Source organism: Salvelinus alpinus, chromosome 26 (assembly GCF_045679555.1).
Source record: "Salvelinus alpinus chromosome 26, SLU_Salpinus.1, whole genome shotgun sequence".
NCBI lineage: Eukaryota > Metazoa > Chordata > Actinopteri > Salmoniformes > Salmonidae > Salvelinus > Salvelinus alpinus.
This window is the reverse complement of record NC_092111.1, coordinates 11,328,143-11,354,328: the sequence shown is the minus strand read 5'-3', so window position 1 is coordinate 11,354,328 and position 26,186 is coordinate 11,328,143. Positions and strand designations below refer to the sequence as shown.

At 40.5% G+C, this 26,186-nt stretch overlaps 1 protein-coding gene across 2 annotated transcripts; it reads right to left on the bottom strand.

Moving 5' to 3' along the window:
* Positions 1 to 413: 413 nt before the first annotated feature.
* tmem65 (transmembrane protein 65) lies at positions 414 to 25,881 on the bottom strand. Of its 2 annotated transcripts, XM_071367733.1 has the most exons (8): positions 24,765 to 25,881; positions 13,697 to 13,771; positions 10,191 to 10,235; positions 8,192 to 8,259; positions 7,632 to 7,686; positions 4,752 to 4,794; positions 3,221 to 3,326; positions 414 to 2,988 (listed from the first exon to the last, which is right to left on the bottom strand). In XM_071367733.1, exons 1-8 carry the CDS (start codon positions 25,021 to 25,023, stop codon positions 2,896 to 2,898), a joined length of 744 nt encoding a protein of 247 aa, XP_071223834.1. In that variant the 5' UTR covers positions 25,024 to 25,881; the 3' UTR covers positions 414 to 2,895. The 2 variants fall into 2 exon arrangements, with proteins under 2 accessions (XP_071223834.1, XP_071223835.1); XM_071367734.1 differs by lacking the exon at positions 13,697 to 13,771 and having other exon boundaries at positions 24,765 to 25,868.
* Between the last annotated feature and the right edge of the window lie 305 nt (positions 25,882 to 26,186).

Genomic DNA, 26,186 nt, shown 5'->3' with positions numbered 1-26,186 from the left:
CTGCACTACCTGAGCCACTTGTGTGGGTTGTAGACTCCGTCTCATGCTACCACGAGTGAATGCACCGCCAGCATTCAAAAGTGACCAAAACATCAGCCAGGAAGCATAGGAACTGAGAAGTGGTATGTGGTCACCACCTGCAGAACCACTCCTTTATTGGGGGTGTCTTGCTAATTGCCTATAATTTCCACCTTTTGTCTATTCCATTTGCACAACAGCATGTGAAATTTATTGTCAATCAGTGTTGCTTCCTATGTGGACAGTTTGATTTGACAGAAGTGTGATTGACTTGGAGTTACATTGTGTTGTTTAAGTGTTCCCTTTATTTTCTTGAGCAGTGTATTTCAGTTGATTAGTATAGTGTACCACAGTATGAGTCATAATACCCATAAAGCCTAGAGGTCAAACGGTGAAATAGTTCCAATCGGTTTATTAAATCATTACAAAATACAAGAGCGATCAAACAGTATTTTTACACAAAGTATTTTCTCTATTTCTGTTGGCATAAGTATACATTTTAAAATGTAAACATGGCAGCATAGATACATTTTATGTGCCTGTCGTTTACATGGGAGTGGGGATGAGCATTAGATAAGTCCATGTATGTTTAAATGAATAGTTCTTATTACCATGCCAGACTTTCTAGCATGTCGTTAATGGTGACAAAGAGAAAACAGAATAGGACGATGGAGGTGTGCTTTGATATCATGGTGCGAGGACACCACTATCATGGTGGACCAATAGCCAAGAAAGGAGAGAAGAGTTGGAAAGCAATGACGGGGAGTGAGGTTCAGATACAGATGGCAAAACAGACAAACACAGAGAACCATACCACAGGAATCAAACTGGAGAACAGAACACCAAATGAGATTGAAGGAAACTTGATGTACATGTTTGTGAGAGAAAAAGTGTTAAGGCGAAAGACAGAAGAGATGGAGACATCCCATGAAGATTGCAGGAGAAAATTGGCAAGAGCAAAATACATCCTAGAGATGGTATATCCCTTAGCAAGATGGCTTACTTTCCACATTAACATGTTCCAACATATGTCTGGGATTTCCGAGACTATAGAGAAGGAGACCAATGGAGTGGTGTTAGACAAACACCAAATAGAAAAGGACAGAGCGTGTGGATCAAGGGTCTCTGGAGCTGTAGAGCCTAAAACAGCTGAAGGGCACATGTAACCAGGAGTCTCCAGCAAGCCCAGAACACTGGTGCAACAAGCAAGACCAGAGGACACCAGGAGGAAAAGCATTAGGGAGAATGAGTTGGGGCAAATAAAAATTGTCTCCGTCCACCAGAGGGCAGAGGAGGTGAGGAACAAGTGCATGGCTTCTATTAGCACTAAAGAAAAGGATGGAGTGAGATCATGATCAAACTGCAGAAATACTACTCACCCAGAACAGAACATCTCCATTGCTTTCGAACAAAACCATCAAAGCATTTATGTTACACCTTGGTGCCCATTTTCTTATCAATCTGGTTGTGATGAAATATGCAGTTTTTATAGCCAAGTACTTTGGTGACAAAAAAAATGCATTTGACAGTAATAGTTTAAATAATAAGGGTCATTATGAACATTCACTACAGTTCATGAGGAAATACAGCAGCATGGTGAGGGGCATTCCAGTTTAAGTACTGCATTTACTGTAATACGAAAAGGCAAGCGGAAAAACGAACACCGATATTCATAAACAGAAAACAAAGAAGATCCTTTCACACAATAAAGGACTAGTTTGATTACATCAATGTGAAAATTTTTGATTTAGGCCACCATAAGCAAATGGTTGTCTATCAGTGAACAAACAGTAACTATCCTACAAAAAGTCAATCATATTGGCAACGGAATAGGTGCTGTAATTGCATTTTAACAAACAGTGAGTGCGCAGTTTTACTCTTTGTTGTTCAGCTCACTTCGTTTACTTAATTTCTTTCAAATCCAGCAGATTAACAATGACGTTCTTTCAAACATGAAGTTAAATATTTCACTAAATAAAATCTCCTATGTGCTGGTTTTTAAAAAGGTAATAAAAATACATTTGGTTAGAGTGATGTGAAGACAATAAAGTGAGGCACTTCTATGGTATGGACTGTGAAAATTGGCTTTGCTAAAATAAATGTGAAAGCTAAGAGAGATCAGCAGTTAGAATAATAGATAGGCAACTTAAGACTGACATGCTAGGAACCCAAGGCATTACGCACACTCAATGTAGAGGTATGTTTGTAATTATGCATCTGAAAAACAGGGTTGGTAGTGGTAATAACAGCATTTGTGACCAGTTTTTCAAATCATAGCGTAATTGCTTTTTCCTTGTTGACAAACAATCAATAAAGTTCAATGCATAATATACTGTACAGAAATTCCTCAACAAAAGAAAAATAAATATTGAAAATATATATTGCACAAGCTAGTTGAACTCTTGCCGTTTCAAATCCCCCCCAAAAATAAAATGCCATCGAGGTAGCAGTTGACACGTGTTCCTTTGTTTCACAATCTTATAACATTGGTTTAAAGTCATCTCAAACTCATTTTCAACTCCTAGGCAAATTCATCTACAAAATCCATCCTATGAAAATAACTTGCCATCAAATGCAACTACTTTGTAATAAGCCTAATGGCTCATAATAAACTTTTGGAAGATCAGTTGGTAGAGCATGGCGCTTGCAACGCCAGCACAGTGGGTTCGATTACCGGGCCACCTGTATGTAAAATGTATGCACCCATGACTATGTCACTTTGGATAAATGACATGTCTTATATTATGAAATAGAGAAGAAAGGTTTTCCAGAGTTAGAGATGAATTTAAAATCATGCTGATGATGCAGCTTGCAATTGACCCTGAAACCAGAAAGCTGGTTCGCATGCTGTTAAGAGTCTGTGGTGTTGGTGTGTGCTTATTTTTTCTTGCTCTCATCCTCATCATCCCCTAGGAATAACAGGGGGAACATTCCGAGAATGCATCCAATTGTGACTCCAATGCCTTTTCCCTGCACACGACGGGAGAAAAATGCATGTCAAATGGGAAGTTCAACAGTTTGAGTTATGTGCATGTTTCTCTTACTATTAAGGTTATTATAAATCTTTGAACATGGATCACTAGTAACCCACCCATCCTCTAAATATCTCAACCTTATAGGGCCAGTTTCCCCTAACCAGATTAAGATTTTTAGTACAGGAGTAGACCAGCCCATAAAAGGTAATCATTTCTAAATCACTCACCATGTGGGAGCTAACCCTGGTCTGCCACATGTCCGCCTGCTTGGGGGTGAGGTCAGGAACCTGCATCCCTAGCCTAGAGGCTAGGACCTCCACGTATCCGGCAAGACTGCCCACAGACAGACAATATAAGAAACACAGCTATGGTAGTCATGTAAAATTTGTATTACCATTCCATTTCAAGAAAATCATACAGTATGTGGACACCCCTTCAAATTAGTGGATTCGGCTATTCCAGCCACACCCGTTGACGACAGGTGTATTAAAAAAAATATATATTTTTAAATCGAGCACAGCCATGCAATCTCCATAGACAAACATTGACAGTAGAATGGCCCGTACTGAAGAGCTCAGTGACTTTCAACGTGGCACCGTCATAGGATGCCACCTTTCCAACAAGTAATTTCATAACATTTCGGCCCTGTAGAGTTGCCCCAGTCAGTCAACTGTAAGTGCTGTTATTGTGAAGTGGAAAGTCTAGGAGCAACAATGGCTCAGCTGCAAAGTGGTAGGCCGCACAAGCTCACAGAATGGGTCCGCTGAGTGCTGAAACGTGTAAAAATTGTCTGTCCTCGGTTGCAACATTCACTACCATGTTTCAAACTGCCTCTGGAAGCAACGTCAGCACAATAACTGTTCTTCTGGAACTTCATGAAATGGGTTTCCATGTCCGAGCAGCAGCACACAAGCCTAAGATCACCATGCGCAATGCCAAGCATCAGCTGGAGTGGTGTAAAGCTTGCTGCCATTGAACTCTGGAGGAGTGGGTACGTGTTCTCTGGAGTGATGAATCACGATTCACCATCTGGCAGTCCGACAAACTAATCTGGGTTTGGCAGATGCCAGGAGAACGCTACCTGCCCGAATGCATAGAGCCAACTATAAAGTTTGGTGGATGAGGAATAGTGGTCTGGAGCTGTTTTTCATGGTTCGGGCTAGGCCACTTAGTTCCAGTGAAGGGAAATCTTAATGCTACAGCCAAACCTTTTATACGATTCTGTGCTTCCACTTTGTGGCAACAGTTTGGCCCTTTCCTGTTTCAGCATGACAATGCCCCTGTCCACAAAGCGAAGTCCATACAGAAATGGTTTGTCGAGATCGGTGTGGAAGAACTTGACTGGCCTGCACAGAGCCCTGACCTCAACGCCATCGAACACCTTTGGGATGAATTGGAACGCAGACTGCGAGCCAGACCTAATCACCCAACATCAGTGCCCGACCTCACTAATGCTCGTGGCTGAATGGAAGCAAGTCCCTGCAGCAATGTTCCAACATCTAGTGGAAAACCTTCCCAGAAGAGTGGAGGCTGTTATAACAGTAAAGGGGGGACCAACTTAATATTAATGCCCATGAGTTTGAAATGAGATGTTCGACGAGCAGGTGTCCACATACACTACATTACCAAAAGTATGTCAAAATCATACCCGTCTACCCAGTAACTTGTGACCCCCACCCCTGAAATACTTGCAATGCTTTGAAAGTTATATAACTGACTAAATATTACACAGAATGGAGAAGTGGTTGGTGCTCTTACCCAAGTCCAGCCAGGTCTGACACTAGGTTCCCAAGAGCTGCAGCTGTAACAGAAGACAAATAAGATTTTACACAGTCTCTAAATTAAACGATTCTTGAAATTTTTCAATACAACTGCTCCTGATGTTTGTTTAAACATGTAAATAACGCTGAACAGCTGTTGTGCCATGTTGATTCCTTTTTCAAACGTTCAAAAAGGTCACTGTCTCTACAGTTTATAAATCGGATCAGTGTACTGAATTGTATTATTACTTCATTTCATAAGCAGTCAGTCACAATATGAACCAGGCCCAAGGAACTGCATAGATCCAACTGCTATAAACCCTGAAAGCCTCATGAAAACGCTGTTTGTGAATCGCACTGGGATGAGGAGCGACTGTAAATTGCATTGTGGATGTATGGTGGAACTTGGTAAATCATGGATGAGACAAGCCAATATCAAGCACAGTTCATTCAAGTAGATCGATGTATATTAAATATGTGACAGCATTAGACAGCACTGATTATTAGGATTGGAATTGGCTAGCATGTGTTCTTGTTTTCAATGATCAAACTGTTATTCATTGGACAGTGGTGATATTAAAAAAATGATCCCCAAGGCACTAGAATGGTCCAGGGATTCTGGTCCACATACTAGTGTTGCATCTAGTGATGGGGGGGAAGGGATATCATTTTTTACAATATACCGCATCAAAAATATTGAAATATTATTTTTGTGCTAGTTTGCTGTACATGCACCAAAATTCCAGTATAGCTTGTTCTCCATCTTTTTAAGAGGTGCAATATGCAGAAATCGCTCCGCCATTTCCTGGTTACTAAAATTGTAGTACTTTGCCTAATTTCAGTTTAGTGTAGAGAATCATTGTACCATCTAAACCACTTGATTCTCTTCAATAACAACAAATATTGTATTTTCAGCTGGTGTACAAAACCAAAAGTAGAAATAGCACTCATAGAACATATACCGCTTCTTAGACTTGATTTGGATGCAAATTATAGATCTATAACTCACATTTCTATGTGAATTTGACCAATTCGCCCAAAAAGTAAAATATTGCAGCTTTAAAAATAGGGAGCTCTTATTTCCATGACTCATCAAAAGGTATTGTTTTCTCGTGGCTCTCTCGTCCTTCGGCATCAGAAATTTGTTTGGAACGAATCGCAATCACAGTATCAAATCACAATACATGTAGTATTGTGAGAATCGCAATACATAGACACCTAAGTATCGTGATAATATCGTATCATATGGTCCTTGACAATTCCCAGCCCTAGTTGCATCCCTACATGGATTTTGTAGAAAGAAAGCTTAATTGTACCAAAACGTTTTTGGGGGAGCATTAGCAGAAAGTATCTCTAACCAACCAAAAGCCTTGCAAAAGCAGTTGTTTGGGACTGAGAAGACGTGCTCAGTGGCCAATCAATTAACCCAGATAAATTTGCACTACTCATTCCTACACGAGAGAAACGTACAGTGCCTTCGGAAAGTATTCAGACCCCTTGGATTTTTTCCCACATTTTGGTAGGTTATTCTAAAATGTATTAAATAATCCCCCCGTCCCCCCGGTCAAACACACAATACCGACAAAGCAAAAACACGATTTTAGACATTGTTGCCAATTTATTTAAAAAAAAAAGTAAACTGAAATATCAGATTTACATAAGTATTCAGACCCTTTACTCAGTACTTTGTTGAAGCACCTTTGGCAGCGATTACAGCCTCAAGTCTTCTTGGGTATATTGCTACAAGCTTGGCACACCTGTATTTGGGGAGTTTCTCCCATTCTGTGCAGATCCTCTCAAGCTCTGTCAGGTTGGATGGGGAGCGTTACTGTACAGCGATTTTCAGGTCTCTCCAGAGATGTTCGATCGGGTTCAAGTCCGGGCTCTGGCTGGGCCACTCAAGGACATTCAGAGACTTGTTCCGAAGCCACTCCTGCATTGTCTTGGCTGTGTGCTTAGGGTCGTTGTCCTGTTGGAAGGTGAACCTTCGCCCCCAGTCGGAGGTCCTGAGCAGGTTTTCATCAAGGATCTCTCTGTACTTTGCTCTGTTCATCTTTGCCTCGATCCTGACTAGTCTCCCAGTCCCTGCCGCTGAAAAACATCCCCACAGCAGGATGCTGCCACCACCATGCTTCACTGTAGGGATGGTGCCAGGTTTCCTCCAGAAGTGACACTTAGCATTCAGGCCAAAGAGTTCAAACTTGGTTTCATCAGACCAGAGAATCTTGTTTCTCATGGTCAGAGAGTCTTTAGGTGCCCTTTGGCAAACTCCAAGCGGGCTGTCGTGCCTTTTACTGAGGAGTGGCTTCCGTCTGGCATTGTATGTCCACTCGAAACAAAAGTATATAGCCTAAACAAAACAATCCCACAATTATTGGGAGGGGCTTTGTCTAATGTGAATAGCTGCAGTAACCATCAATGGAACAAGCAGGGCTCCAATAGACAAAAGTATGTTATTTGAAGAGCTTCATAAATCAGGGACAGATGCCTACATGCTTCTAAAAACAGCCTACAAAATACCATCAGGCCCCATAGTGAGGGTAAAATGACTGCCATCTACTGCCACAGTGTGATTCAAGATGAGTAATACACAAGGCGGTGACCCCAAAAAAATTTGGGGACCATCATCACTTTCAAGACTGGATGGTAACCTAATATGTACTTTTGGTTTAGCTCTGAAATAAGAACAATATGCTGTATCTTTTGATGTGATCTCCAGAACACCAGTTAATCTAACCCATTGGGTAGAGGCTGGGTAGACTTTTGTTACATTGAAAAATATTTGACCCCTGTAAGGTTGAGAAGTATTCTGACCAATGTTTATTAAGGGAGCTACTGCCAAATTTGAACATTTCAGATCACAATTTAACAGTCTTACCTGCCATGGTCGATAATCCAAAGGTGACACCTATAGACAACTCAATCTGGGTTCCCTAAAAGTCAAGAAAGCAGAAATATTACGTGGACATTTGTTTCTTGGTGGGCTAGCAATCATGTTGACTTTCCCACCCAATTTATTTTTGCAATGTTCCCTTTCATCCTCACAGTGGCCGAATACCCATACTAGTGTACTACATACTTAAACTGCATGGGCCCCTCAGTGGTGTTTGATCTAATAGAATTCACTCGTCTCTTCTGATTTACATGTCTGCCAACAGCTGATAATCAGATAAATTGACTGGTTGTACCAAAATGAACAAATGGCGGGAGTCAACGCAATCGCACATGAGATGACGCAGTCAGAGTACTATTTTCGAAATGTCACATACTATGTCACTTTCTTTTTTTGCATACTATGTAGTACGCGAAGGGTATGGGTATTCAGACACGGCCAGTATCTAATGAAAACGTGAAATACAAAATACATTTTAAATGCTAGTTCAAACTAAACAATGAATACAGGTAAATTTAAACACCAGAAAAAGTCATACCACTTACTGCTGCAATCATGATGGCATTGTCCAGGAAGCCAAAACCAATAAAGGGGATCGCATTGTGTAGAAGCACTGCAAACAAGATAGTACCCCAATAAAAACAAACATTTTCTTATCATTTGCTGCTAAGATCAACTTGTCTTGGGAGTTAGGTCTCTGCAAGTGAATATACATTTTTCCATTGAGTAATGGAACTTACTGGCAGCAGAACACACGTGTCACTAAGTGACTCACACATGCCTGCTTGTTTGTGCCTGTGTGTACTGTATGTTTATGGGGCAGTGTCCTACTGACATTGAGGAAAATCCAAATGCATTTACTGAAAGACAGCTTGCAGTCAATTTTTCAATGGCTGACATGAACATTTCCCCTCATTATACACTTTCTAATGTAAACTCAGCAAAAAAAGAAACGTCCCTTTTTCAGGACCCTGTTTTTCAAAGATAATTCGTAAAAATCAAAATAACTTCACATATCTTCTTTGTAAAGGGTTTAAACACTGTTTCCCATGCTTGTTCAATGAACCATAAACAATTAATGAACATGCACCTGTGGAACGGTCATTAAGACACTAACAGCTTACAGACGATAGGCAATTAAAGTCACAGTTATGAAAACTGAGGACACTAAAGAGGCCTTTCTACTGACTCTGAAAAACACCAAAAGAAAGATGCCCAGGGTCCCTGCTCATCTGCGTGAATGTGCCTTAAGCATGCTGCAAGGAGGCATGAGGACTGTAGATGTGGCCAGGGCAATAAATTGCAATATCCGTACTGTGAGATGCCTAAGACAGCGCTACAGGGAGACAGGACGGACAACTGATCGTCCTCGCAGTGGCAGACCACGTGTAACAACACCTGCACAGGATCGGTACATCCGAACAGCACAACTGCGGGACAGGTACAGGATGGCAACAATAACTGCCCAAGTTACACCAGGAACGCACAATCCCTCCATCAGTGCTCAGACTGTCCGCAATAGGCTGAGAGAGTCTGGACTGAGGGCTTGAAGGCCTGTTGTAAGGCAAGTCCTCGCCAGACATCACCGGCAACAATGTCGCCTATGGGCACATACCCACCGTCGCTGGACCAGACAGAACTGGCAAAAAGTGCTCTTCACTGACGACTCGCGGTTTTGCCTCACCAGGGGTGATGGTCTGATTTGCGTTTATCGTCGAAGGAATGATCGTTACACCGAGGCCTGTACTCTGGAGCGGGATTAATTTGGAGGTGGAGGGTCCGTCATGGTCTGGGGCGGTGTGTCACAGCATCATCGGATTGAGCTTGTTGTTATTGCAGGCAATCTCAATGCTGTGCGTTACAGGGAAGACATCCTCCTCCCTCATGTGGTACCCTCCTGCAGGCTCATCCTGAAGATCCCGGACCTCAATCCCATTGAGCACGTCTGGGACCTGTTGGATCGAAGGGTGAGGGCTAGGGCCATTCCCCCCAGACATGTCTGGGAACTTGCAGGTGCCTTGGTGGATGAGTGCGGTAACATCTCACAGCAAGAACTGGCAAATCTGGTGCAGTCCATGAGGAGATGCACTGCAGTACTTAATGCAGCTGGTGGCCACACCAGATAGTGACTGTTACTTTTGATTTTGATCCCCCTTTGTTCAGGAACACATTATTCCATTTCTGTTAGTCACATGTCTGTAGAACTTGTTCAGTTTACATCTCAGTTGTTGTATCTTATGTTCATACAAATATTTACACATATTAAGTTTGCTGAAAATAAACGCAGTTGACAGTGAGATGACGTTTCTTCTTTTGCGAAGTTTATTTTGTGGGTTCATTAAGAGAAATAGCACGGATATAGCTGCTGGGAAACAAAAGCTGAAAAGGTCATAATTAATTTGTTTTGAGAAACTGTTTTCAAAGGGGTATAATGTGACTACGGAAGCATAGACCCTTTTGATCCCACTGAGAACTTTTGAGCTATAAATCTCTATGGTATAAAGAAAATTACATTCATCATTTCAGAGACCGCTTTTATCTTACCGTATTTGATCTGAGCTTGAGTAAGCGGTGAAGCCTCTTGAGTCCCTGAAAGACAAGATCAAAAACAAAGATTCATATCTGCAAAATGATGTGCACTGGGGTAGAACTTTCAGATCCTGATCAACCCTCATGCTTTCTCTCCCAAAAAGTTTGGCACAGAGGTGTAGACTGCAAACTCTTCACCACAAATATAAACATGTTCACTGTATAATGCTGACTACTCAGCTCTGTCCAAGAGGCTCCATATTCTATAGTCTCGTGAGAAACAGATTCTTGGTAGGAAATTCATTAAGAACTAAAGGGGCATGTTCCAAGTGAATGTGTTCGTGTGTTTAAAAAGTCGTAGGACTACTAGACAGTCAACTGTTTTGTGGGAGTGAATTCAGACAGACATGAAAGTCTCCCCTTACAGTTATCAAACTACGTAGTCTCTCATTCATTGAGAAAGACTAACACACAAACCCCAGTGCTAAACAGAGTCACACCTCTAACATGAATGCCGCTTGGAAAGGTCAAGGACCCAACCTTGAGACAGAGGGGCTGGGGTGCTATTTCTGGAAAGGTGAACCCAAGATTAAGGCGAGGTGACCGCCAGCTGACGAGGTTACTTTAATGAGAATGGAAATACTATTGACCGTCATGGAATACTAATTAATCAGAACAGCGGGTCAATCTGCTCATGAGTGCACAGCAGCTCATAGAAGAGAACAGGCTTTCAGTGTGGAGTGTAGAACCTCCCACTGAGGGAGAGTGTCGCTATAAAACCCATAATAAACTGCTTGCTAGTGGCCGAGTAAACGAGTTGAGCAGGGGGCATGGTCAAAGTCTGTAGGTAACCCTAAGGCAACACAACGCCTTGCGGCACAAGGCCATGCAACACAACGCCTTGCGGCACAAGGCCATGCAACACAACGCCTTGCGGCACAAGGCCATGCAACACAACGCCTTGCGGCACAAGGCCATGCAACACAACGCTACACAACAAAAGCTTATTTGTGCGATTTAATTTCTGTTGACTCAAGGAGGACACTTGGCTGATGGGAAAATATCAATAAACTTCTAGATGACAAAATTGATATCTGTGCAATCTGCAGCCAGTAGACTTCAGGCAAATGTTCAATGAGAAATAGCATAAGGCTACATATTTGTCATCGGTCACGCCAATGTCCAACCCCTCCTGCTATATTACCCTTCTAAACAACAACGGTCACAGCAGGCAGCAGCAGTGCTGATGAGTCATTTCCCTCAGAGCTTAGCTGAAGTGGTGCATGTGAAACTACCTAATTACAGAAGTGTCTACTCCTGCTGTCTGTGGCAATAGTCACCACCATCTGCCCGCTGTCACAGTTCTGAGGAACTGGCACTCCAACACATTAGAAAGGTTTAACAGGGGAAGTGCAGGACTACCTGCTGCTAGGACGGAATTGGAGAGGAGATGTGTTCGTCTTTAGTCTGCTATTCTTTTGCGGGCCAATTAATTCTCCCCAATTAAAGTAGTGGATGTAAATATTTCCCAAATTAAAATTGGAGCGGAACAAGGAAATGTGCCAATATGTGTTGTTTCCCAGTGACAAAGTTAGGGCAGTGCACTCATTTTACAATCTCTATGGAATCTAACTATTTTCTTGCTCAGACAACCTAAGGACTGTAACAATATAAAAATAAAATCATCACTTTATACCAACCACACAAGAACATCAAAATGCTCACCAAAGAGCTCTGAAAAGAAGAAACCCATTTAATAAATCCCTCTCTAGAGTCTAAGCCATTTCTAAGTCGGCGGCAGGGGGGGGGGGGGGGGTTGTTTTAAGATAAAATAGTCATCATTTAACTATTCTAAGACTCCTAAAGGTACCAAAAAAATCTATGGATGAAACGTTGAGTTTAGACCACAGAAACGTTTAAAAAAAATCTAAAATATAAAGAAAATTTGTTGTGAAGTGTCTATCTTATATCTGAGAGATAAGAAAGATCACCTATTTAACCTCTTATTTTAGCCACTAAACTACTTCCATATTTACTTCCATTCATTTTTTTTTTTACTTAGGCTTCTCTAGGCTACATGCAGCTGTGGTTGTTATCAGTAAGCTACAGTTGATCAGACTGAAGCACAGACTAATTGTGCACATTGACAAATCATGAGGCAATTTAAAAAAAACAATTTTGGTAGTGGGCTTGGGCTTCCATATAAAACAGCTTGTCGCAGTGCATTCACTTACACCCACGTTTTCAGTTGCAATTTGCTTTTAGCACATGTAATGATTTGCATGATATTGATTTTAAAAAATGAAGCCTGGTTTGTTGTAAAGTAGGCCTACTGTACTTTATATGCATATGAGAGGTTTAAAAATCGTAAATTTTAGATAGGCTAACGTTACTTGATGAAGACATGCAGTTAGCAACTCTACATTTGTCTTGAAGCTAAAATGTAATGACTGTAGCCTACAGACAAGAAAATAAACACTGTCTCCACATGCTTGTAAATTGTCATATGGTTTGGTTGCATTATTCAATAGTGTAAAATGTTTTAGAAGAAAAGTTTGTCATTGTTGAATAGTTTGTGCTTACTGACTACTGTGATATTTAAGGTCAATTTGAGCTGCGGACCAAGAGTGTCGCATCGCCAGCCACAACGAAATGTAAGGATGTAATGTGAATTGAAAAGTAGAAATCCTTTTTGCCACTCCGCTCCTCAGACTCTCCTTCATATCTCGTAGTGGGAATAGGGCCTTAAGGTTTGGTTCACAGGATTAACATTTTAAATAGCCCATTACTGAAATGCCACAGTGCCCCTTGACATTCAGGGCAATTTCTGTGTTGAACGCTGTTTAGGCCGATGTTGTAATCACAAGCCTCACAACTAGGGACAAACAAGAATGTGAAAAAAGAAAATTTATCTGAATCACTAAACTGACTCTCCTGGGGATTTCATGTTGAACACAGAGTAACATGGAACAAGGCAGCAGCATTGGATTGTCATGCCAGCCGACAATGTGGCAACAGTATGGACAAACTTGAGTAAAGTCAGTGTTTCCCCTATATTCATTTAGCGCAGCGCACTGCTGCTGCTAAATCATTGCCGGAACAACAAAAATATTTCTGCAGAGAAGAGCTTAAGATCAGAGTGACAACAACATATATCTTTGTCACCAACCTTGGCTATATACCGATTCAAACACACTCCAACTCATAGTAGTAGAAGAAAATGTGCTCTCACAGACACATGTTGCATCCTCTAACTATCTCCATGAACCAACCCTATTAATAGATGTACAGTATGTAATAATTGTTAGCTAAGTTACAGTAACGTTACGTTAGCAAAACATTTTTGGGGTTAATATAGAATTGGCTGGTGATGTCATTGAGAGCAGGAGATAAAATGAAAAATAAATAAATAAAAACAGGAAAACCCCAGCCCGTGTTCTTAGGGGAAACACTGAAGGTACACAAAGCAGGCAAGGGAAATGTTGGCAGTCCGTCCGTGAGAAAAACACACATTGTTGTACCCTGTAACCCCACTTCTCCTTCAGGTGTCTCACTCTGGCCACGCAACTGGCTTGTGCAGCTGGACACCTCAGAGTCTGGAGGGGGAAAAAAGGGGGATACGGGGCACATAAAGAGAAGAGTTGGGCATGGCTGTGTGTGTAAAGGTAGTTTCACTGGGACTTCTATGGAAAAAGGGCTTCATCTACTGAAAGCTGAAGTACATTGTCACACTCCTCAATTCCTCAAACATTTAATAATAAGCTATGAGGTACGGTATGTACTGGATGTCAAAAGTTAATTCGCCTGACTGGGTGGCTTTTATAATTTCAGTTCAAACAGCAAGAGAAAATGCTCCTCATAATGCATTGACATTGGATGTACAATTAAAGAAGATAAACGCCTAGGTCTCTCTCGTGAACCCTCAACAATTTTACTATAAAAATGAAACTATAATGAGCACCAGTGCAAAACATTAGCCACTGCACTCATTCACATATAGAGTGAGCACTTCTGGGAAAAGAAGAACCTGAATTGCATGATGGTTGTCCATTTAAAGCTCTGAATGCATGACCAAGGAGGCATGAGGGCTAATAGTGCTTAACTGGTTTCCTGGGTATTTACCAGAGGCTGGCATAACAGGGACATGGTGGAGGGAGCCCATCTGTCAGAGGCCTGCTCCAAGAGAGACCAGCTGGCATGAGGGAGGGTCAGGAATGAGCTCTGGAAAAGGTCACTGTACTTCAAGCTTACATATTTCTCCCGGGGTTAAAGTCAAGGATTTTGATTTATTAGGATACACATTAGCTGACGCCAATGGCGACAGCTAGTCGTACTGGGGTCCGACACATTACAAAAAATACATTACAGACAGAAGACTTTACAATTTACATACATAAACATGTAGTGTGTGTGCGCATCTATGAGATACACACAACAAGAAGGTCACTGTTTTAAAAAAAAACAGGTTTGCTGTTCCCTTGCGCTATTTAAGATGGGAGTTCCATGCACTCATGTCTCTGTATAATACTGTACGTTTCCTTGAATTTGTTCTGGACCTGGGGACTGTGAAAAGACTCAGGTGGCATGTCTGGTCGGGTAAGTGTGCGCGTGTCAGTGTTGTGTGTAAGTTGACTATGCAAACAATTGGGAATTTCCAACACAATAATGTTTCTTATAAAAACAAGTGATGCAGTCAGTCTTTCCTCAACTCTTAGCCAATGAAGAGCAAGACGTGACGCTCTGTTCTGGGCCAGCTGCAGCTTAACTAGGACTTTCTTTGCAGCACTTGACCATATGACTTAACAATAACCAGGATTAGATAAAACTAAACCATGCAGGACTTGCTCTGTGCGGTGTCAAAAAAGCAGAGCATCTTTATTACGGACAAACCTCTCCCTATCTTTACAACATTGAATCTATAGGTTGACCATGACAGTTTACAAGGGATGCACGATATTAAAAAAAAAATTAAAATAAATAAAAACATATCGGAATCGGACGATATTAGCTAAAAATTATAATATCGGTCCGATGTCTAGTTTAAAGCGTATGTTAATAACCGATGTCAAAGCTAACGTGCATACCTATATAACGTAGGTACATGACGTAATGGCGTCAAGTAAAATGTTGCGCTACACGTGCAACACAGAATTCCTAACCTAGCCCACAATGTCTGCTGTGTGGATCGAGCAGTCAACAAGTCGAGCAGTCATTTGAAAGAGAAAGAAAATTTCAGCGAGACAACTCAAAGGCGAAATCCATTAATGCAAAGATAATGGAATTCATTGCCCTTGACAATCAACCGTTCTCTGTCAAGGGTGATTTTGGCAACTACACACTACCAAGAGTGCTATTTTTCAGATGTTGCCCTACCGGAGTTACACAGTAATGGCGCCACTGCTATTAGCTTCACAACATACTATGGAACGGCGTTTGGGTGTCAAAAATAGATAAGTCAAATAACACTATTTGACGAGTTAAATAAGCTTTTAATTTGACACGTCAAATAACCCAGTTCTATTATAGAATTTTGTGTGTTCTGAATTTGCACGTGCAAGCCAAGCACCACCACTACTATCAGTAGCACTGTCAAAGCTGTACAAAAAAGTCTGCAAACAAGCAAACACCGGCCACGAACGATGTGATTACAATACCGTGTTGGTAATAAAGCATTATTTGTTTGACCGCAACTTCTGGGGTATCTAGCTAGCTTTAGCTTGGTACCTAGCCTGCACCAATACAACCAGCCTGAAACCAATGACCAGTAGAGAAACTGCAGTAATTTTCATTATTCTTAGCAACGATTTAGGAATCCTTATGAGTAACTATTAGCTAGGTTGCCTATTGAAATTGAACTTCAGTTCATGAAAATAAATAGCTAGCTAGCTACTTAACCCTGTTGCCCAAAGCTAACATTATAAGCAGCCAGCTAGCTTCATCTGGCTAGTGAGGCTCGACCGGACCGGGTTATGTGTTGTGAAGCTAGCCACAATAACTATTAGGCACAATAGTGGAATTTGCGGTTTGCCTTCGAAATAAAAGTACCTCTTTGAAAGTGATGCAGAAGGTTACAATTGGTGGAATCATGCCATATTTAGACTAGATAATGTTAAACAAGGTTGGAATGTGAAGCAATGAAATGGGGTATCAGTCTACTCGGTGACACCCACAGAATACAACTGTGAAGAATTTATGCAAATATTAGCATTGTAGCTCTTATCGCAGGACTGTGACTGTGTGAAATCACCTCCCCAGTCAGCCTATTGTGTGAATTGACATTCATATTGCACTGTACAGCTTTCCCTAAGGATTGGGGATCAATGAAAAGGGGTATCACTCTACTCAACTCTACTCAATTTTCCAAATGTCCTCCTCAGAGTTATCAGACTCCAAAACATCCACGCAGTATTGTTTTTCCTTGGGAATAGTGTTCAATACACATAGGTTGACAATAAATGTGGCTCAATTCACAATTGTTTCAGAGTCCCGCAATAAGAGCTACGACGCTAATGTTCTCTGGGTATCACTGAGTAGACTGATACCCCATGTCATTGATCCACAATCCATAGGTAAGGCTGTACAGTGAAATAAGTATGCAAAGCAATTCTAAAGTATAATACATCCAGTGTGATTTCAACAGATTGTCAAATTAACAAATTATTGTCTTTTGTTGATTTTATATAACATTCCAACCTCGTTTAGCATGATCTATTCAATTATGGCAAAATTATACTATTTGTATTAATTTGCATCACTGTCAATTACATACGTTTATTTTGAAGGCTAACCGCAAAGTCCACTATTGTGGCTAGCGTCACATTGATGGGTCCGACCACCATTAATCAAATAAGAACTGTCTTATAAATTAGGGTTATTTTAGATGACACCTAGCTATATAGTTAGCTAGCTAACTATAGCTACTGAAACAGATTGACGTTTTGCTATGTTTTTGGGGAAGAACATTGTTTGCATCCATGAGCTAGCTAGCTTTTTTTATGACCAGCACTGTAGGTGCGCGATACAACTTTACCAGTATCATAGCATACATATCGATGAATTGTTGTGACATATGAAATACGAGTGAGTGTAATCAATGTGTAATAACGTAAAAAATGAATGAACGCATTCAATTATTATGTGACGTGCAGTCGTATTCAGGTCCTGACTTGTCGAATAGTGTTATTTGACGTGTATCCTTTTTGACACGCCAAGACCCCAACGGCGTTCCATAGTATGAGAAATCCGGGTTGAGAATGAAACGACTGAATAAAATGAACAACGAAACAGCACAGCAAGTAAGTGAAAGAAATAGGTTTTGATTATGTTTTACTGGTAATGGGGACATACGTAAATGCCAACAAAATAACTTTTTGGTCAGTGTGGTGTGTGTGTAACCTTTATTTAACTAGGCAAGTCAGTTAACTTCTTGTGAATAGGGGGGCGCTGTTTTCACTTTGGAAAAAATCGTGCCCAAATTAAACGGCCTCGTACTCTGTTCTAGATCATACAATATGCATATTATTATTACTATTGGATAGAAAACTCTGAAGTTTCTAAAACTGTTTGAATTATATCTGTGAGTAAAACAGAACTCATTTGGCAGCAAACTTCCATACAGGAAGTGAAAAATCTGAAAACGAGGCTCTGTTTCAGGGCCTGCCTATTCAACTGGCTTTTATTTATCAATATGTATGCACTTCATACACCTTCCACTAGATGTCAACAGGCAGTGGAAGGTTGAATGGGGTGTCTAGCTTGATCTGAGGCCGAATAAGAGCTTTTGGAGTGGCAGGTCCGGTATTTTGTTTGTTTTCGACAGCGCGCGGGGGACCTCGACATTGTCGTCTGAAAAGCATTCGGTATACACGGCGAATTGCTCCGGCTCTGATTTTATTTGATACATATGAGAAAAACATCATAAAGTAGGATTTTTCAACCGAGTTTGATCAGTTTATTCAACGTTTATTGGGACTTTTGGAATTTTCCGTTCTTTGCGCCAAGAGATGATGGGCATGTTCGCGCCACAATGCTAGCCAAAGTTGCTAATTCGACAGAAAAAATGGACATTCTAAAACCAAACAACGATTTATTCTGGAAATAGGACTCCTTGCACAACATTCTGATGGAAGCTCAGCAAAAGTAAGACACAATTTATGATTATATTTCGTATTTTTGTGTAATATGTTGACTCCAACTCAGCGGAGAATAGGTGAGCGCTGTCTCACAATAATGCATTTTGTATGTTGTAGTAAAGTTATTTAAAAAAATCTAACACAGCGGTTGCATTAAGAACCAGTGTATCTTTCATTTGCTGTACAACATGTATTTCTTAGTAAAGTTTATGATGAGTTATTTGATTAGATGACTGTCCAAAATATCTCCGGATATTTTGGTGAATTGTTGCTACTTATTCACAATGTATAACCACGATTTGCAGCTCTAAATATGCAAATTTTCGAACAAAACATAAATGTATTGTATAATATGATGTTATAAGACTGTCATCTGATGAAGTTGTTCAAGGTTAGTGATTAATTTTATCTCTATTTTGTCGGTTTTGTGAAAGCTATTTTGGCGGAGAGTAAATGGCATTGTGTGTTTGGCTATTGTAGTGAGCTAATAGAAATATATATTGTGTTTTCGCTGTAAAACACTTTTATTTTTATTTTTATCAGAATTATTGGCTGGATTCACAAGATGTTTATCTTTCATTTGCTGTACACCATGTATTTTTCATAAATGTTTTATGATGAGTATTTATGTATTTCACGTTGCTCTCTGTAATTATTCTGGCTGCTTTGGTGCTATTTGTGATGGTGGCTGCAATGTAAAACCAGGATTTGTAGCTATAAATATGCACATTTTCGAACAAAACATAAATGTATTTTATAACATGATGTTATAAGACTGTCATCTGATGAAGTTGTTCAAGGTTAGTGATTCATTTTATCTCTATTTGTGGGTTTTGTGAAAGCTACCTATGCGGTGGAAACATGGTGAAAATATGCCGTTGTGTGTTTGGCTATTGTGGTTAGCTAATATAAATACATAGTGTTTTCGCTGTAAAACATTTTAAAAATCGGAAATGATGGCTGGATTCACAAGATGTTTATCTTTCATTTGCTGTATTGGACTTGTGATTTCATGAAAATTATATTATATGATATCCCTGTCCCGTTAGGCTAGGCTAGTCATCTTTTTTGATGAGGATGCTCCCGGATCCGGGATGGGTATTAAGTAAATTAACTGCACTAGAATGCTTAAAGGGTTGATTTAAAAAATAAAAAAAATAAAAAAAATATCAGTATCGTTTTTTTGGGCAAGGAAAATATTGGTATCGGCCAAAAACGTCATATCGGTGCATCACTAAGTAAACCCAAGCAATTTAGTCTCCTCAACTTGTTCAAAAGCCACACCATTCATTACCAGATTCAGCTGAGGTCTAGAACTTAGGGAATTATTTTTACCAAATACAATGCACTTAGTTTTAGAGAGGAGAGGAAATGTGTAGGACCATGAGAAGTTGTACTATTCACAGGACCAGGATTCCAGCTATATACTTAGGGGCACAATTTACCTCCAGTGATGGATCTACAAATCAGTCAGTGCTAAGAGCATGCCATTCTAATAAGAGACTGAACAGATCAGCTTAAAACTTTGAGTCTAGAACTCCGTTAAGATAAAATACACCATTAGGCTTTTATAATTGAGTGTCCGCTACAAAAAATTGTAATGTGCTTCAGCTATATGGCCCAAATCATCCAACATTGAGAATGCACTGCTTTGGTGAAAATCTTAGCTTGTAGTTTATAACAGTTATTGAAATAGGTTATTCAGGCTATAGGAAAGGAATAGGCCACTTGGCATTGCCCTGCTGTGGGCTGCGCGGTCAGCTCTTTAATGCGTGCTGCCAGTCAAGTTGAAATCGTCTGTCACATCACGATAGCGGTCAATCATCTTCGATATCCAATACTATCGTAATGTCGCCCAACCCTACTGTACAAAACTCTACAAGGATGAATGGAACAAGAAGTCCCCACCAGGGAGTTACATGGTATGGCAGTCATACATGAGCCATAGGCTACATTGTCAAGTCTGATTTCATCCCCGAAGTAGGCCTATTGCTAATGAGTATGATGCGGCATACTTTGGAATGAGAAGACATTCAGCTGCAGAGAGACGCCATAGCATATTATGGTACTCCAAATTAGAGGTCGACCGATTAATTGGAATGGCCGATTAATTAGGGCCGATTTCAAGTTTTCATAACAATCGGAATTCGGTAATCTCGGACGTCGATTTTGCCGATTTAAAAAAACATTTATATATTTTTTTTTACACCTTTATTTAACTAGGCAAGTCAGTTAAGAACACATTCTTATTTTCAATGACGGCCTAGGAACGGTGGGTTAACTGCCTTGTTCAGGGGCAGAATGACAGATTTTTACCTTGTCAGCTCGGGGATTCAATCTTGCAACCTTACGGTTAACTAGTCCAACGCTCTAACCACCTGCCTCACGAGGAGCCCGCCTCTTATGCGAATGCAGTCAGAAGCCAAGGTAAGTTGCTAGCTAGCATTAAACTTATCTTATAAAAAACAATCAATCAATCATAATCACTAGTTATAACTACACATGGTTGATGATATTACTAGTTTATCTTGCGTGTCCTGCGTTGCATATAATCGATGCAGTGCGCATTCGCGAAAAAGAACTGTCGTTGCTCCAACGTGTACCTAACCATAAACATCAATGCCTTTCTGAAAATCAATACACAGAAGTATATATTTTTAAACCTGCATATTTAGCTAAAAGAAATCCAGGTTAGCAGGCAATATTAACCAGGTGAAATTGTGTCACTTCTCTTGCGTTCATTGCACGCAGAGTCAGGGTATATGCAACAGTTTGGGCCGCCTGGCTCATTGCGAACTAATTTGCCAGAATTTTACGTAATTATGACATAACATTGAAGGTTGTGCAATGTAACAGGAATATTTAGACTGATGGATGCCACCCGTTAGATTAAATACGGAACTGTTCCGTATTTCACTGAAAGAATAAATGCTTAGTTTCCGGATTCAACCATATTAATGACCTAAGGCTTGTATTTCTGTGTGTTATTATGTTAGAATTAAGTCTATGATTTGATAGAGCAGTCTGACTGAGCGATGGTGAGCACCAGCAGGCTCGTAAGCATTCATTCAAACAGCACTTTCGTGTATTTTGCCAGCAGCTCTGCTGTTTATGAATTCAAGCCTATCAACTCCCGAAATTAGGCTGGTGTAACCGATGTGAAATGGCTAGCTAGTTAGCGGGGTGCGCACTAATAGCATTTCAAACGTCACTCGCTCTGAGACTTGGAGTAGTTGTTCCCCTTGCTCTGCATGGGTAAAGCTGCTTCGAGGGTGGCTGTTGTCAATGTGTTCCTGGTTCGAGCCCAGGTAGGAGCAAGGAGAGGGACGGAAGCTATACTGTTACACTGGCAATACTAAAGTGCCTATAAGAACATCCAATAGTCAAAGGTATATGAAATACAAATGGTATAGAGAGAAATAGTCCTATAATAACTACAACCTAAAACTTCTTACCTGGGAATATTGAAGACTCATGTTAAAAGGAACCACCAGCTTTCATATGTTATCATGTTCTGAGCAAGGAACATGTTGCACTTTTACTTTCTTCTCCAACACTTTGTTTTTGCATTATTTAAACCAAATTGAACATGTTTCATTATTTATTTGAGGCTAAATTGATTTTATTGATGTATTATATTAAGTTAAAATAAGTGTTCATTCAGTATTGGTGTAATTGTCATGATTACAAATAAAAATAAAAATCGGCCGATTAATCGGTATCGGCTTTTTTTGTCCTCCAATAATCAGTATCGGCGTTGAAAAATCGGTCGACCTCTACTCCAAATGCCTTCAGATACCACTGCAGCACCAAATACACAAAACGGCATAAGCATTTGGTAAGGTTGTGCAATGAACATGCACTGCATGGCTGCCATAGTGGAAGTAACCATCCCTTCCGGTTTACGTCCGTATCATGTCCCCCCAATCTTTTGAATGGGCTTTACGATTGTATCAAAGACAATGCAGTATGAAAATAGGCAAAAACTTTCGATGTCATGGTGACATTGGCTAGCTAAGCTCATGCGCAGAGAAACGGTCTTGCGCCAAACTGCACATGTGCAGGTAGTCAAATCAAAGCCAATCATTCAATATAAAGTTGTTTTGGACAAAAATGAAAACATGTCAGTTTATCACTTTCACAAGGTTTGATCAATAACATCTTCAACTAGGCTAATTAAAAAGGTCCAATAAGGCCGTTTTTAATATCAATTGCAATTTCTCAAACAAGAATGTTGCTAGGACTGTCTAGGAGTGGTCTGAGTGGGGAGGGGAAAACTGAAAACTAGCTGTTGTTGGCAGAGGGGAACTCTTTCTTATTGGTCTAATCTATTAACTAATGTATCGCCTGGTGATGTCACCAGGCAGTCCAACACTACATCTCACCAAAACAGGCTGAAATTTCAGACTGTCTTTTCAAACATCTCTTACACTAAAAAAGGCATTATCATAATTTTCACTGTATTATTCCAAACTCAGCGTGGAAATATATATACAAAACACAAGAAAATCTAGTTTTTGACTGCAGGACGTTGTCTCAAATCGAGGTTGTGCCTTTAGAATGAGAAAATAAAGAAATAAGGAAGAATTTTTCACTTCTCTCAGACTTCTCAAACCTCAAACTCCGGCCTTGTCTGTTTCGCAAGCATTCCTCGCAATGTTTGGCCTCTGGGTTTAGAAACTCTGATTCTATCATCAAATGAGTGAAAACGCATTGCATTTCATTTCATATACACAGACACATTACCAAAAGTATGTGGACACCTGCTCGTTGAACATCTCATTTCAAAATCATGGGAATTAATATTGAGTTGGTCCCCCTTTGCTGCTATAACAGCCTCCACTCTTCTGGGAAGGCTTTACACTAGATGTTGGAACATTGCTGCGGGGACTGGCTTCCATTTAGCCACAAGAGCATTAGTGAGGTTCGGCACTGATGTGGGGCGATTAGGCCAGGCTCGCAGTCGGCGTTCCAATTAATCTAAAAAGGTGTGCGGGCCAGTCAAGTTCTTCCACACCAATCAACAAACAATTTCTGTGTGGACCTCGCTTTGTGCTGAAACAGAAAAAGGGCCTTTCCCAAACTGTTGCCACAAAATTGCAAGCACAGAATCGTCGAGAATGTCATTGTATGCTGTAGCATTAAGACTTCCCTTCACTGAAACTAAGGGGCCTAGCCCAAACCATGAAAAACAGCTGCAGACAATTATTCCTACTACACCAAACTTTACAGTTAGCACTATACATTGGGGCAGGTAGTCTTCTCCTGGCATCTGCCAAACCCAGATTTGACTGTCGGACTGCCAGCTAGCGAAGCATGATTTATCACTCAAGAGAACGTGTTTCCACTGCTCCAGAGTCCAATGGCAGCGAGCTTTACACCACTCCAGCAGACGCTTGGCATTGTACATGGTGATCTTAGGCTTGTGTGTGGCTGGTCGGCCATGGAAACCCATTTCATTAAGTTTCAGACAAACAGTTCTCATGCTGACGTTGCTTCCAGAGGCAGTTTGGAACTCGGTAGTAAGTGTTGCAACCGAGGACAGACGATTTGTACACACTACGCACTTCAGCCCCGTTCTGTGAGCTTGTGTGGTCTACCACGTCACGGCTTAGCCGTTGTTGCTTCTAAACGTTTTCACTTCACATAAATAAGCACTTAGTTGACCGGGGCAGCTCTAACAGTGCAGAAATGTGACGAACTGACTTGTTGGTGCCACGTTGAAAGTAACTGAGCTCTTCAGTAAGGCCATTCTACTGCCAATGTTTGTCAATGGAGATTGCATGGCTGTGTGCTCGATTTTATACACATGTAAGCAACGGGTGTGGCTGAAAAAGTCAAATCCAATCATTCTAAGTGTTGTCAACATACTTGTGCGTGTGTGTATGTATGTATATAATATACATATTTATTTTTTATGTGTCAGTGGATGAATTTACTTCTGTCACCTGACTTATGAAGTTTTTGCACTTGAAGACCACTGCACTACGTTTTTCCCTATTGAAGGCCATTCAAAAAGGCTACAAAAGTTAAACTACAAAGCTGAGGGACACTTTCACACCGTATTAGGAACTTCTTCAGGATAATAAAAAAAACACCCATAGTTGTGCAGGTCAAACACAAGTTTAAGAAAAATGAAATTAACGAAATGGTAGCCTGTCAGTTGATTTGACAACAGCAATTACTTTATCCTAATAGTGACTATTGAAAATAGAAAAATACAGATGACAAATGTATGACTGAAATGTTGCCCAGAATATCCCAATTGATAAAAGTGGAGGACACTGTTCCCACCACGATAGCGACTAACTTGGGGTGGGAAGTTTCAACATTCCTGACATCACTGTAAGAATAGGAAACACAAAGTCACCCTGCCTGCAGAGGGAGTGAGGGAAGGAATGTCAATCATTATAAAAATGGGAGAGGAACTTGCTTGCAAGATCTGTTTTTATCTTACCTTGAGCTATAGCTATGGATTCAAAGCTCTGCAGTTCTTTCAGCAAGCATGTTCTTTCTTTGGGGTGAATGCTGTAGATGAATTCTTTCGCTCTTTTCGGAGAGTTTAGGGGTTCCCGCGGCTCGTTGCGTCCGAGCGTTCCCATCCAACAACTTTGCAAGTGGGACACCTTCAAAACCTTTCTGACCGTGACACTTTCCAGCACTGCTCTTGTTGAGATGGTGGGTCGTAGAGCTATCTGAAGACAAAGCTTGAACATTGTGGCAAAATAGAGCAAATATGCTCGTACAAAAACAAAAAAACTTCAAATAAAATGGCTAGGTTCTTTATCAGTTTAACGCTCAACGGCACTGCCAACCAGATAATTCAGCTAACTAACGTTAACTAAGGTGTTCGCTGTTGTAACGTTAGTAGCTAATATTGCAAGTGTTAGAGTAATGAGAGCTGTCAAAGTAGCGAACCCACACTAGTACGCTAGCAAGTAAAGCTAAGCTAGGTAACGTTAAGTATTATTGCCAAATTGCAACGTTACCTTGTAGCTAATGCCCAACATGTAACATTTAAGTCCTCTCTCCTATTCTATTATTTGGGAAGACTGGTTTTATGTAACGTTTGCTAGCAACTACAGTCGACTCCTGTTACATTTCTGCAATAATACATTAACGTTACTAAATATGTCTGGCAAGACAGAGCAGTTCACGAAAGGAAAACACAGTAGCTAGCTAACGTTAATTGCACAAAACCGCGCGTGATCTGATATGCCTGCTACTATTGTGGCGTTAGCGGGTCCTCTTTCTTTTTGGCTTGAGAAATAAGCAATTTCATTGCAAACGTCCGTGCAATTCATCAGAAAGTATTGATATGGACCCCAAAAAATAGAGCGCAACGTCATAAACTGTCGTCGACTGGAAGCGTTCCTCGATTACTTCCACTTGCGACCAATGTAGTTTTTTTTTCTCCCAAAGACATTATGGTTTCTCCTCTCGTGTTTTTCCTCAATCTTAATTTACTATATTGAGCTGAAATATCATTTAGATGTATTTATCTAGATTATTTATTTTTGCTCCTAGCTACCACGTGTCCTGAGATATTTGTTGTTCCAAATTTGATCATGAAATTCGTCCCGAGTATTATTAAACCACATTTACCAAAATGCAACACAAAACGTATCCAAATAAAATGTAATTCATTACAAATATAAAATATACATTATTCCAATGTACATACATTCGGCTAAAAGGGCAATCAGACAACTAGGGAATTATCCCGTGCTGTCTTTTTGTCAAACAAAGTTACTCAAACGGCTGTTTTATTACCACCTTGTGGTTTTAAACAGCTACAATTTATAGACCAATGACCACTTAAAAACTGCTCAAAAGGTTTGAAAATGAGCCCATTTTTTCACGGCAGGAGTTGCCATAT

What these genes read in the sequence shown, in the direction of transcription:
- tmem65 (XM_071367733.1), bottom strand. Translation starts at nt 25,023, where the DNA reads ATGTTCAAGCTTTGTCTTCAGATAGCTCTACGACCCACCATCTCAACA. An exon ending in TGGATTATCGACCATGGCAG is followed by an intron (nt 4,795 to 7,631) that starts GTAAGACTGTTA and finishes CTTCTGTTACAG; the next exon opens with CTGCAGCTCTTGGGAACCTA. An exon ending in CCAGGGTTAGCTCCCACATG is followed by an intron (nt 2,989 to 3,220) that starts GTGAGTGATTTA and finishes CGTCGTGTGCAG; the next exon opens with GGAAAAGGCATTGGAGTCAC.